This window comes from Pezoporus flaviventris, unplaced genomic scaffold, assembly GCF_033815535.1.
Source record: "Pezoporus flaviventris isolate CSIRO_AGI_PZ_B2104156 unplaced genomic scaffold, CSIRO_AGI_Pfla_v1 ptg000007l, whole genome shotgun sequence".
In the NCBI taxonomy this organism is placed as follows: domain Eukaryota; kingdom Metazoa; phylum Chordata; class Aves; order Psittaciformes; family Psittacidae; genus Pezoporus; species Pezoporus flaviventris.
Window position 1 is genome coordinate 7878945 of NW_026892555.1, and position 14718 is coordinate 7893662.

At 39.3% G+C, this 14718-nt stretch overlaps 1 protein-coding gene across 2 annotated transcripts in view; it reads left to right on the forward strand.

Annotated features, from left to right (window-relative positions):
- The window catches only part of KCNQ3 (potassium voltage-gated channel subfamily Q member 3), a 196920-nt gene extending 188791 nt beyond the window's left edge, over window positions 1-8129 (forward strand). For both annotated transcript variants that reach the window (XM_061447709.1, XM_061447710.1), the window contains 4 exons: window positions 982-1113; window positions 1991-2089; window positions 3818-3902; window positions 4838-8129. In XM_061447709.1, coding sequence (XP_061303693.1) covers window positions 982-1113; window positions 1991-2089; window positions 3818-3902; window positions 4838-5575 — 1054 coding nt within the window. In that variant the 3' untranslated portion in view covers window positions 5576-8129. The remainder of the gene's footprint in view (window positions 1-981; window positions 1114-1990; window positions 2090-3817; window positions 3903-4837) is intronic.
- The last annotated feature ends 6589 nt before the right edge of the window (window positions 8130-14718 follow it).

The window sequence follows — 14718 nt, forward strand, 5'->3', positions numbered from 1 at the left end:
AAAAAAGGTAAAAAAGCCACCAACCTTGAAGAAAAAACAGCTCATAATCTTAACAAATCACAGAAATTCCTCAATTCAGACCAATAAGAACATGAAGATTCTACTGAGAAAGCAAACCCTTAGATCCCAACCCTGAGATTAAAGAACTAGAATACTGTTCATTCTCTGTGTATGTTTCTTTTTGATTTGTTTAGTCTACCAAGATATGGCAGTGTGAACTAATGTATAAACAGAAAAGAATAAAAAACAGAATGCCGAATAGTTTTCAAATGCTCTGGCCAGCACTGGTTCTTATTATAAGAAATCTGCTATTAATTACTAGGGCATTTTATAAATAAAATAATAATAACAGCAGCTGAAACTGTTGTTGTTGTTATTACTATTATTATTATTATTACAACAACAACAGTAATGTCACACAGCTGTTTCTTCAGGGACACTTCAGGCAGTTCTGACACTTTCTTTTCTCCACAATTTGAACTGCTGCTGACTTCTTAACTTGCACATTTCTACCTAATTAGCATTTCCTTGTTGTCCAAAGTTTTCCCAGGTGCAAAAGGAAAACCAAGCTGAGAATGATTCTGCATTGCATCTGCTATGAATTAGTTTTGTAAGAGGCTGAAACATAAAAAGTCGGCTTTAGCTTCACAACTTCAAAATCTCCTGTTACTTTGTGGTACAAAATCAAATTCCACGTGTGATTTTGTAGCTTTGAATCATTTCTAGTTATGATTTTAGTGCTGACAAATACATTTTGTGCATATAACTTGTTTTAGCCTATTGGTTAAGAAAAGCCAAGTATTGTGTATTTACAAATGTGGTATGATATTAGAGATTCTCTGCCTATGTTTTATTGCCTTGTTTTGCAATAACATGCTCCATTTCCAAACATCCAGAATATTTCTCCATTATTCACTAAAACTGCAAATTATCATGATGGAATTATGATGGAAGTTGATAATTCTTCTGTTTATTATGCAGAATACTACAGTTTCGTCTGTATAAAAAAAAATTCAAGGAGACTTTGAGGCCTTATGATGTAAAGGATGTGATAGAGCAATACTCAGCAGGGCATCTTGATATGCTTTCCAGAATAAAATATCTTCAGGCAAGGTAAGAATCCTCTGGTAAATGAGGAAAATTGTGTAGCTGTGCTGGCAAAATTAAAGCATAGTTGTTCTGTTTGCACACAAGGCCACCCAGAAGCTATGTCTTTGCTTAGTGTAGCTGGTTCTTATTTCAAAGTGCTTTTCCATGTACTGGGCTATCTCATTTTCAAGGATATAATAAGAAGTCTGTTTCCTACCTCACTATTACTGTTCTAGAAAAGGTGCTCTCTTAAATTACATACCAAGAAACACCATTGTTACTCTGTAAATTGAGCTCTGCATCAAATAAGCTTAGATTTCATTGCAGTAATACGTTTTTGAACTTGAGAAGTTGAGGGGGGCTCGTGATGTTCGAAATCTGCACCTATCTGTGATGTCATCTACATGCCTTATACTTTCTTTTCCTCAGACTGACGTGTTGTGTGATCTTGGACAGCAGAGCACCTCTCAGATACTCATCTGAGTCCAAGCAGCTAGTCATTGGAGTATCAGGAATCTCCACCTTTTCTCAAATTCTGATTTTCGCTAAACCTGATGGGTCTCTCCTCCCATTTTTAGGGCAGTGGTTACTGGAATTTTTTGACAATTACACTACTTCGTTCCTTTGAAGGAAGTCAAGTCATGTATTTCAAATGGCAGTGTTTGGAAGTAGTGAGCTAGATAATTATTATAATGAAATTACCAGGTAATTACAATTCAGTGTATCAGTAGTGGACCCAGAACAGAGCAAGCACATCATGACCCTCAGTATATTACTAAATCAAAGTGTGCTTCCTTTTTAGCTTTTTTGGCTACTGTTTGTCACAGAGATGCACAGCGTTTTCTACCATTTGTCAGCATTTAGAGATGGACTTACGGAGTTGCACTTTTCTTTTTTCCAGAGTAGATATGATTTTTACACCTGGACCTCCATCTACTCCCAAGCATAAGAAATCTCAAAAGGGAGGAGCTTTTTCTTACCCTTCACAACAGTCTCCCAGGTGATTTTTTTTTTATGCCTAGTATTTTGCACACACCAAAACAGAAATAAAAGTATTCATTCATATCAATAGCATGACCTTCATTCATCCAGCCAGTCGCTGTTTCAGTAATGGTACTGAGAGGTTATGTTGCTACAAGCTTCCCTAGGAATAATGTATGATGGAAATTTAAACTTAATGGCTTTGTCTAGCTCAGCTTCTCCATGGTCTGTAAATGTGTTTTTATATGAAATATGTACATTTGGTTGCTGATGTACTGAATTTCTACCATTGAACCAGTAAATCCACTTAAAAATTCAATAAACATCACCAATAGCTTGAAGGTAATTCAGTTACCTTGTGAACTGAAAAAAGTTCCAAATGGCAAACACAGAGTTATAATGATGCTCACATAATGACTGGTAAGAATTACTGAGAATAAATTGCAATACCAGGTTTCTGGGTGTGAAAGTTACAACATGTTATTGTATCGCTGCATTCGTGGTAGCAAGAATTCAGTAATAAATGACATGTCTTCTGTTATTTACAACTATCAATCTGTCAATAAATACCAGTGAAGAACCACGTAAGACCATCAACAATCTGTCCCCAAAGCTGTTGTGTTTGCTCAGAACAAAAGTAATCTTACGCAAAATAAATTAAAACTTGTCTTTATCTGGTTTATCCACTTTTTTTTTTTTTATTTTAAAATACCTAAAAACATGTAAATGTGAAGACAGAGACCTACGTATATGGAAAAGGCAATGATTATTTGGGAAACAAAGCAGATTGCAAGATTTGAATGAGTCTATATCATCAGTAACCCAATGTGCAAACTCTGACATGTTTAAGTTACAGTTTCTTTAGTAAGACGTATTCACATCTATATTTTGAATTGTGTCAAAAGAGAAAAGCTGGACCTGTTAAAAGAAAAGTTTCATGGTATATTTGTTCTAAGTCATGTCAAAGAACAAGTGCTTAAAAACTGGTTTTCTAGATTTGTACGTAGGTTATGGAAAGACTTTGAGATTCCTTTGAGGTTGGTTTAGAAACATTTTGATAAAGATTTAACTTGCTAATGACCATCTTAGATCACATGAAGTTATAAATGTCAGTTCTTTAGTTAAGCAGAGGTCATATTCTCACCTCCTGAAGTTAGCCCATCTGATGGACGGGCAGAGGGAAATTACATAAAAGAAAATTTATTCAGGAATCTACTTTAAATCTCCAGGTCAAACTCTCTTTTCAGCATTTCGGGTCTCTGCCACTCACTATTTGGTTTAATGAAACTGAGTTAAAAAAAAAACACTCAGCCTTGAAACTCAGATTCAATCTTTAAAGACAGTAATTATAAAGAATTAGATTTTAAAACACATGGCCATTTTTAGACCCACTATCTGGACTACCTCAACTTTTTTCACAAACCTGAAATTTTTCCAGTAAACATGATATTAATTTCATTTTCACATTGAAAATTTTGTTTGCTTCTGGTTTTTTCTTAATCATTATCTTAATTTCAAAACAAAAGAATTTTCATATTAGAAATCAGGAATACATATTTTTAGAAATGCATTGCAATCACATAGAATAGACTTTTGCTCCTGTTTTTACTATAAATATTTTCTTAGCTGGGATTTCAAGGAGCTATATGAATATACCACTCAGATGGTAATTCTGTTTTCTGATGTAAATTACTTACTGTGATGCAAAGAAACATTGAACACTAATAGAATTATTAATTCTTTATAGAAATGATCCATATGTAGCCAAAGCATCTACAGCAGATACTGAAGACCAAAGTATGATGGGCAAATTTGTTAAAGTTGAAAGACAGGTATGTAATTTCATGACAATGATGGAGGCTGAGGTGCTTGTATGATTATGATATGCTTCTGTATGAGTCTTTGGCTTATCCAGGCAGATTTGTACTGTCAGTGATCAAAATTCACACAGATCTTGTACTAATAATCACAGAATTAAGTTGTTAGTTTTCAATGAAATACTTTAATTAAAAGGGAAGTGTACATTTTGAAACCTGGGGAATGAATATTCACATATTCACCAGGTTATATATGGCAGCAAGACCCTAACCACAATGTTCAGATGGGACTTTTTCAGTCCCTTAAAGTCCATACTCATTATGTCTGGTGTTTTCTTGTGAGCACCACTTTCTTTTGCAGGGTCTGGTGCTCAAAAGGGCTGCCTCCACAGGCATTTTGATGACTTCTGTGCATCCTAGCCTATTGCTTAGCAAGTCAAGACACTCGTTTTTAAATACATAAGTAAGATAGAAGCAAGTGACACTGGTTCTCATGGAATGTAAATGTTTAGGCACAAAGTACTATCAAAAGACAAATGAAATTACTCCCCACACTAATGTTGTGGAGCTATTGTTAGAAAATAGCCCTGTGTGCAAAGGTAATTTCATCTGTTGCATTTTGCTGATATCTATTATGTAGCATCAAGTCTTCAAACCTCACATTGTAGACTACTGTTGGGTGCTGGACTGTCAAATATCCAGCCATGCTAAGAATTTTTTTGAGCACAGGTCATTAGGGACAGGTCTTAATCTGAGGCAGTTAGAGGATAAGCTGGTATCGACTGCAGCCCAGCTTCCATGGAAAGGGAAAGTCATGGTTATCTTACAGTTACTTTCATGACCAATAAATATGGCAACATACTATTGCTGGGGCAGCACCCATATGGAAACATTGAGTCTTTCATTGAACAACTCACTTGAGAAGATAAAACAACATTGTTCTTTTTCAGGTTAATGACATGGGGAAGAAACTGGATTTTCTTGTTGATATGCATATGCATCATATGGAGCAGCTGCAAATACAGGTTGCTGAGATAAGTCCATTGAAAGAAACTGCTTCTCCTGCAAAGGAGAGGAGAGAAGAAAACAAATATTCTGAATTAAAAACAATAATATATAAATACACTGAGCAGAGTGCTCATGAAACTCCGTACAACTTCCAACAGGTTCCAGTCAACAAAGTCAGTCCTTATGGCTTCTCAGCACACGGTCATATGACTCATTCACAACCTGTATCAATAGGTGGGCAAAACTCTGGCAAACTGCAAGCCACACCTTCCTCAACTTCATATGCAGAAAGGCCAACAGTTCTGCCTATATTTACATTGATGGACTCCCAGGTTAGCTACCACTCTCAAGGAGACCTACAAAGCCCTTACTCGGATAAGGTGTCTCCAAGGCAGAGAAGGAGCTTAACAAGAGACAGTGATACTCCATTGTCCCTTCTCTCCGTCAACCATGAGGAACTTGAGCGCTCCCCAAGTGGCTTCAGTATCTCCCAAGACAAAGACGACTTCCCGTTTGGCCCCAACGGGGGATCGGCATGGATGAGAGAGAAACGCTACCTAGCAGAGGGGGAAACGGACACAGACACCGACCCTTTCACACCAAGTGGCTCCATGCCTTTGTCTTCTACAGGAGATGGGATTTCAGATTCAATATGGACCCCTTCAAATAAGCCAGTTTAAAAGTGCGTGTGGGGGCAGTCACTGGTTGACTTCTCCATGTAATGTAAGCATACTTTGTATATCTCACTTACTCTACACCCAAAGCTTACTAGTTCAAAACACCAATGGCTGCATAAGATGCATGTGATATTAGTGGTAGTCATTCTGCACCATTTCATACAATTTACTAATGCAGTTTTTTTCATGCTACCAAAACTAAGGAGCTTAGTTTTGAGCATGGTTTGCATGACTTTACCCTATATAAATGGTACAGCTGATTTCTTCTATGATACATATCTATCTGATACTCTTCAATACAACAATGGTGATTTGATAACAGGCAAGATATGGTGGTCCTTGCTATAGTTTGCAAACAGAGCAGCAAAGTGAAAATATTTTTAGGAGCAATATCTCTTTGTGGAAACATGACATCTGAATCCATTTCTGATACAAGTAAATCAATCTCTAGTCAACCTATCCAAGAACATCTAATATTCAAAGCAGGGATAAAGCTGAGTCAAAGTTAATGACCTTAATGAAATGGTTTTGTGAACTGAATGTTTCTCGTGATCATTTATACAACTACCCATGAAATACAATGTCAAAGTGAGATTAAGGGTAGAATTTAAAATCATTGATGCCACCTCCTGGGATTGATCATGGGTATTTATTGTAAAATGTAAATATAAATCTCTTAAACTACTTTGAAAATCTTCATTAGCATTTATAAAATCCATGAATGTGTGCCATCTTTGGGATCAATGTACAAATAGATAAATATCATTTTGTCACCTATCCCTGAGCAACACAGAGATAAGTATGCTCCCTAGGGCTTCATCCAAATATTTTTTCATGGGAACTAGAAATTGTGTTGAAAGAGAGCAGGAAAACAATATAACCCACTGATAACAGGGCAGAAATGAATCAAAGATCTCACCACTACAATGGGAATGTAGTATCTATACAGCTAGTAAAACTAGCCTGTCCAAATAACCTATGCAGGACTTACCTGGTGTCAGTCCAGATGTGCATGAAATATTGTCCATTTGATGTCAAGTTTGATGGCTACCAACTCTTTACAGCTAACAGAAAGCTAATCAGTACGGTGGTGAGTACAGGGTACAAGAACCAAGGCACAAATCAGCTGTAGGATGAGATTAATCTCATCTTTAACTCAATTATCTACAATGACCAAATTTCAAAGGAGCAGAGGGGACTTGCATAGATGTCAACTGATCAAAGACACCCACCGTCAGTCCTGTTGAGGATGACCCATGTTACTCAACACAATGGCTACAACGCCATGGCTAGAGCACTGACCAACAAAGATACAAGGATTTGGCCCATGTAAAATGTTAGAAAGCGGACTTGAGATAGTGACTGCTTGTATTATACTGCAGCTGCACAACTGAGCATCCTTGGTATATCCAATCAGAGCACAAGATCTTGTATCTCCAAGAAAGAGATACAGACTTCCCAGTATTTACTGGATATTGTACAGGCCTGGATAGAATGCACTCCAATGGAAGATACCTTGTTGGGTTTTGCCCACTTTAGTAAACATCTTTGATTCCTCACTACTGTTGACATCTTATAAGTCATTCCATCCAAGGAAACTTGATTGTCTTCCAGAAGTAGTCATTGCCTTCATCTTCATCATTTATTCTCTGCTTGAAGAGGCATCTAAAGGATTAGGATCTTGCTTCATCTGCTTCTTCAGCTAAATTATGATACATCATTCTGGGACACATCTTCAGTGAGAACAAATTGCTGTGCATACTTGAATAAGTAGTGCAGACCTGTTACAGCATTTGAAGTCCAGGCTGTGTCTGTGGAGCTGTTCTGAGGCAGCAACTATAATGACATGAGGCACAATTTTGGTAATTACTTAATTGACAAAATAGCCATTGACCTGAAAGATTGTCTGTGCTTGGTGCAGTTTCATGGCTAAAATTGCAGAGAATAGAACTAGCTGACAAAAGTGCAATTCATCATCATTTGGCTTATTGAGAAGAATTCCTTGACCATCAGTGATTCTTGCAAATACCTGCATTGAGCCTGCTGCAGGCTCGCTGATGCAGTAATACATGTCTATGGCCACTTATATGATTTAACCCTCACCTGACAAACGAAAAAAAAAACCCAAAACTGATTTTAACATTGCTGGAGTTCAGAAATTCATGTAAGTATGTGCTAGACAAACCCGCTTCACTTTTCTCATATGCCAGGTGCCTGGCATTCCTCCTGATTCCATTTGAGCTTGGCCCTTCTTAAAATGCTTTCTAGATCTGAGCAATCAAAAGTCAAGTCAGACAAAGCCCACTGAGAAATCTGTGAGTATCTTTGACAGGGACTATGCCATGGAGCTCCCTATCCAATTCCCCCTCAAGTTCTTCAGTTCAGGTTTCTAATCTCTCCAATGCCAGGTCATATAAAAGGAATCTTTTCTCAGTATTCAACCTTGCTGAAAATCCATAAATCACCTCATTATAAAGTCACGTTTATTCCAAGAGAAAATCCAAGCAAGGGCAGAGACTTGGGTGAGTTCCCACCTGCACGCTGTGTGTAGCCTCAGGCATTCCTCTTCTTAAAAGACCCTAGTGGTAAGCACAGCAAGAGCCTCTGCAGTGGGCATCACTGGATCCTCTGGAAGACACCCAAGAAGAGAGTCAAGGAAGCTCTGGTTAGCTTACTTTAATATGATTTTTTTTCTAACAAACTTCTTTGCCCTGAAACCAGTCACTGCTATGTTCAGTAGGGTGATGTGCCTAATGGCTGTTTGTCTTTTACACCATCTGGATTAAAATTAGGGTGTGCATCAGTCTGCCCTCTATGCTGACAATAGGTGCGTCAAGATGCCACCAGCAAAGTGAGATCTGGAGACCTGATGTGGGGTCTGCATGCGAGTTTCATCAAACTCCAGTTCAGGTTGAGTCCAGGCTGTGCATCAGCCTTGGAACTGCAGTTAGGTGTCTGCCATAGATACTGGACAGAATAAGGTATCTGTGATTATTGACTGTGGCAACATTTAAAATGTCAGGACCTGTTTTGCAGAATAGGTTTAGCACAAAAAGAAATTGTTATTCACAGTTTCGTTTGAGAGAGGCAGCTGGTCAATAATACTCTTCATTCTTCCGTTTGAGTGTGACATTTAAGTTCAACAGCTATCATTTTCAGTTGGGTTGGATCTTCCTCATGTCTAGACTGACACTGACACTTTGTTTACATGTAGTTAATGTTAAAAGTAATTAACCATTGGAATCCACTCTTTGATAAGACTTGAGTCCTGCAAGTGACCAAGGATTCCTTTCAGGCCTTGAGATGTTTTCTATAATGAGAAAGTGGGGGGGCTTTCCTCTGCTCTTTCTGAAGCCATCAAGAAACCTTCTCAAACTGCTGCACTGGGAGCAGGACTGGGTCTTAATCTTCCTTTATTTATGAATTTCCTTGTGAAAGACAGCACTGATCTGAAGATGCTTTCCTTAACTACATTTTTATGCTGATTTTTCAGTCACTAACAAATGGCACAAGCCTGGAAGTTTTGGGAAGGTGAGTCTGTGTTTACATTGTGTGCTTCTCTTTGCAGTTCTCTTATCAATCAAGTTCCCTATCTTTAGATTCAAACTGAGGATATTTCATTAAGGCAGAAGTGAATGTTCAGTTAAAGAATGCACATATAGAAAATGTGGTTTGTGCTCCATTTAAGGAGTTGGTCCTTTAAAAGAATCAAGTGAGGAAATGGCTGTTGTCCTTGCCTTGGCTTTTCCCTGCACTGAATTAATCAGTCTGGCTTCTATCAAACTAAAAGGACATGGAGAGATTGATTGAACAGCTCCTAAGCTGACTCTGGCTACACTGGCTCTGGTTTTATCTGTAACTTTGCTGCACTGTTATGTTTCAGAGTGGAAATAGCTTTCAGTTTTTCTGCTTCAAATTGTGGCCCAGCAGATCCACAAACTGATTCTCACCTGAACCTGCGTGTAGCGGGGCTGCTGCCCTGTGGCCTTCAGGCGAGCACCGTGGTCCAACCAGTGTGTAAGATCGCAGCCTAAAGCAATCAGAAAATGCAAGTTAAGGAGCAAATTCAGCCCTGCTGGGAGCCCGGTTGTTGTTGCAGGGGAGTCACGTAAGAACTGAACCTGTCCTGCTTTGTGCAGACCATGTGAAGAAGAGCTGGGTCTTGGTTCCTTGCACCCCACAGCCCCCACCACTAAGCTTTAGGTGCATAAGAGCTGCAAACCTAAATTTTCTATAGCACCTCATGAATTTGGTGGGATGTCCCTTTTCCAAGAGCCCCACTGAATGTGGGTGTTCACTTTTGAAGGCTATTATTTCCTGAGGTGCAGGGGGAAAAGGGGCCATTTTCAAGCGGTTTTAGCTGGGCACTGTAGGAATGAAGATCCTGTGTCTCACTATTGCTTCTGATTATTTAGGCTGTAAGATCTGATCCTTCCCAATACAGCTTTTAGTAGCTTCCCTCTGAAGTTAAGTGAAGCAAAATACTGGATATGGGATCCTATTTCCAACCTCAAGTATATGCTGAGACTGAAGGTTACATAGCCAACTGCATTTTGTTTTCTAGTTATGGCATCTTATTATTACTAGTATTTGTGCCTTGCTCACTGAAATTTTCTCCATGCTACAAAGATGCTTTTCAGATTCTGGCTGACAAGGGAACACAACTTTTATACAAGTGGCCTTTAGTGCTCTTTATAATATTATTTATTGTAATTTTTAAACTGTATGTGTAATTTCTATTCTGGCACTGTCCAATATTTGAACAACTTTAATATGTTTATTTCAATATATTATGCAAACAATACTTCTTAACTGATTTTTTTTATGTTCTGTCTTTAAAAACTGCACCACTTATTAATAAATAGAAATTTCAATTATGATGTGGAGGAATTTATTTTCATTTAAATTATGATATCTTCACACATATTCAAAGAACAGAGTGTCAAATGTACCCCCAGAAAAGGCATTGGCAAAGATCTTTTTGATTTCATGTATGCGGGACTGAGCTCATAGATACAAGTAGGCTTTATCTGGCTTCTGCAGCTAGTCTTGTTCCAATATAACACAGTACATACTATTATTTGTGACTCTCTTTGATTTAGTTGCCATGTAAGTTCCATGCCTTTGATCATCTATGTGTGGGAAAATGCAAACTAGGGGAGAATTCATTCATATTAGAGACAATAACATGCTAAATAATGATGGAGTAGCACACAAAGTATGTACAGAACATAGTAATGGCCCAAGCCAGCCTGCTCTGAGTAGACTCTGCAGGGAATTCAACAGCAGCCAAGAAGGCCAAGAGCATCCTGGCCTGTATCAGCAATAGTGTGGCAGCAGGGCCAGGGCTGTGTTCATCCCTGCCCTGTAATGGGCACTGGTGAGGTTGTGTCTCAAATCCTGTGTTCAGATCTGGGACCCTTACTATAAGAAAGGCATTGATGTGCTGGAGCAGGGCCAGAGAAGGGCAATGGAGCTGGTGCAGGGCCTGGAGCACAAGTGTGTGATGGGGAATGGCTTAGGGACCTGGGGTGTTTAGCCTGGAGAAGAGAAGGCTCAGGGAGGACCTTATTGCTCCCTACAGCTGCCTGACAGGAGGATGGAGAGAGGAGATGGCTGGTCTCTTCTCCCAAGTAACAAGCTATCAGACAAGAGGAAACAGCCTCAAGCTGCAGCAGGGGAGGTTTAGGTTGGAGATTAGGAACAATTTCTTCCCCCGAACAGTTGTCAAGCATTGGAACAGGCTGCCCAGGGCAGTGGTGGAATCATCGTCCCTGGAGGTATTTAAAAGGCATCTAGATGCAGTGCACAGGGACACGATTTAGTGGTGGACTCGGTAGCACTAAGTTAACAGTTGGACTTGATGACCGAAAGTGTCTTTTCCAATCTAAACTATTCTGTGATTCTATGATTCTATCTATAATTCTCCTTTTAAGAGATGAAATTTGTTTTATTCTTCTGAAAAAATCGACCAAGAAATGTTATTAAATTTAGTGACTCATGCTTGATAAAATTTGTGCAAAAAAAAGTAGGATATTGCTAACATCTGAAATGAAATTTAGATGAAAAGAAACTTTATGGAGCTAGCACATTTCTTAATCAAATGTCCTAAATGTCTTGCAAAATCGTAAAGGCAGAGGACTAAGGGGGAAGTTTTGAATTGCAATCAGGTTTTTTCAGGGAAAAAAAAATGTAATTTGCACAGTTGATACTTTTCTAAACAAAGTTTAAGAAGCAGCTGTTCACAGGTGCTTTCATGGAAGTGCTTACCCTGGTGGAATAAAGTGTAACTAAAGATTAAATTTAAATGTTCTGAAGCAAGCTTTGATTAAGTTTTCTTGTTTGTTTTTTAACAACAGTGCTTCATTCTCTATTGCACATTAGCACCTGATGAGGCAGGCACAGCTGGGTGGGTACATGTTTTCCTACTAGGCATGTAGGACAGGTAGGTTTGCAAGATGCTTTAGGTGCAACAGTGTTCCGTGTGCCGCAGCTCACCTTTGAGGGCCGAGATGGTTTATACCCCAGCCAGGATAGTGGGGTTTCATACCTGAGGGCTCTGCCAGACTGGGATGGAGCGAGTGGGAAGGGGTGCTGGTGCTGACTCTGGCTCAGATCACAAGAACATACAAGGCAGAGCCCTTGCAGTCACTCAGAGGTATTGCAATTGCTATGTAGAAGGGTGTGTTTAAAAGGTCTAAGAAAAGATATACAAGGAAGTAGTGGACCACTTCCACACTCTGTTCTCAGCCCACAGAGAGATAAAGCACCACTATTCGGACTGTGTTTTCTCCCTCCTTACCAGAACTTCATGCCATGCTGTCCTCTTTCTTACAGATAAAACATGGGCATTTGGCTTGAATGTATGTTTATTACAATTGCCTTAACAGCGACTTACCCTTTATAACTTTCAGCAAAGGAATGTATTTGCTCAGTAATGGTATGAATTATGTGCTTATACTGTGTTACTAAGATGCTAAAAGTGTCTTTCTTGTTCTGGATTTTGAGATGCTTATTATGGACTCAGCGCTTTCACACAAAGAGATACTGGAAAAAGAAGGCACGTAAAGACTATACTCCTGAGAAAGCTCCGAGCTCAGATTGATGCTCTGAGTGAGAACACAGCATTGTCTCCCGGGGTCAAAGTTGGGCCTGAACAATAAACCCCTCCCTGGTCACCTGAGCATCTCTCTGCAGCTGAGGAAAGTTAAAATTACCGAATCCCAGGGTGAAAGGCAGCATGAGGTAAAACCTGCTGAAAGTCTAATTATCCCCATAGCCCAACTTCAAACGGCTGGAGCCCAGCCCAGCGCACACATTTTCCTGGCTATACCTGGGTTTGTCAGCTGTTACAGAGAGGACTTTCATCCCAGCCTTCCTGATGAGATATTGAGCAACTGGTAATTAAATCGGTAAAAGTAAGTCTTGTCAAAGAAAAGGTGTTTCCGTACTCCTCAAGCTGCAGCGTTTAGTCACGAGTCATGAGAATTTTCCTTTTATCACACCAGTAACTGCCATATAGAATTAGATAATTTTAGATGCAGTGACATCCCACTGGATCATGTTTTTTCATGAAATGCAGAGTGGAAGAAAAGGAAGGTAGGATAGTTCATGCGTGTGCATGTGTAAGCATCGTATTTACCAGCTATAACTCTTAAACATGGCTGCAGCTGCCTTCCAGCTTATTAAATTCTTAGTGAAGACAGAATTGTAGGACAAAGACACAGCCCTACCACATGCAAAACATGATCCCATAAACATCTTCTTTGTGGGAAAACAGGACCCTCCAAAATATATGACTGAAACCTGAAAACAGAAAAATCACTATCTTGTACCTGACACACTGGCAGGTTGCAGCGATTTAGCTGTTGCAGTAGGTTTCTTCATTCTTTGGGCAACATGACAGCTTTCTGCACCTTAACTGGTGGGACTGCAAGACTGGGACAATACAGTTAAATAAAGACAAATGACGGTGTTCAAGGCCAGGTTGGACAGAGCCTTGGGTGACATGGATTAATGGGAGGTGTCCCTGTCCATGGCAGGGGGGTGGAACTGGATGATCTTAAGGTCCTTTCCAACCCTAACTATTCTATGGTTCTATGACCTGATGACATACTAGTTACCCAGGCAATATCTCCAATAATAAATTAAGTAGTGCTGGGGACCCCAGCAATCCAGATGTCCAGAGCATTGGTAGGGCTATGACATAGGGCAATCCCAGAGTCCTCCTGAACAGCAACCCCAACCATTCCCAAGCTGGACCATTCCAAACAGACAGCTTGTATGCAGCCATCCTGTGCATCTCATCTTTATCCTCCCTTTCTAACAGAATATTTCTCTGTTGAGGTTTTGTGCAGGTTCCTAAAGCATTTTCTATTTCTTACACTGACTGTGGATCAATTTAGGTTTTCTTTTTGTAATTACTACAAGGTTTTGAATTAATTCACACAAAGAAGTGTTTGGTGGCTTAGGATAATGTTATTGAATGGATGATTATCTGCTTTTAACAGCATTGCATCTAAACTCACTGATTTTGGAGGAATCACTTCCAGTCCACTGACGTAAATGGGAGCAGAATTTCACCAACTACTTCCAACACTAAGATAATGTTGGATACTAAAAAACATCACTCAACATCATCGAAATTGCCTGATGTCATTGATGCGACCAGATCTCTCTTTCTTCCTCACCACAGTTTTCTAACTGCCATTTCGTTGCTTTTGATATTCTGCAGTTACAGTACACTTCAGATTTCTTCTCCATCCTCCCAACAATGTTTCTTGTTTAAATTGCTCCTTGAAGGATGGCTAAAGCTTTACCAAAAGGAGCTTATCCTGGCCTACTTCTCACCATCAAAGTGGCATTTGCCTAATAACAGTATGATATGCTGTCCCTTTAAAAGGGAAAAAAAAGAAAAATCCCTTCTTCTCAGTGTTTCAAGCCATCACTGCCAAAAGGAGCTCCCAATCCCCACCTGACCTGCCACAGAGCCTTTCCATGCGGGATTCAACAGGCACTTTGTATGCTTATGATTGTGTTACCTCTAGTTAGTCCTTCTCGGATTAAGATAACAGTTTTCACAGGATTTTAAAGCAAGATTATCAAGCTTGTCATCTCAGAGTCTTTCATAAAGTGTTTATTAGGAC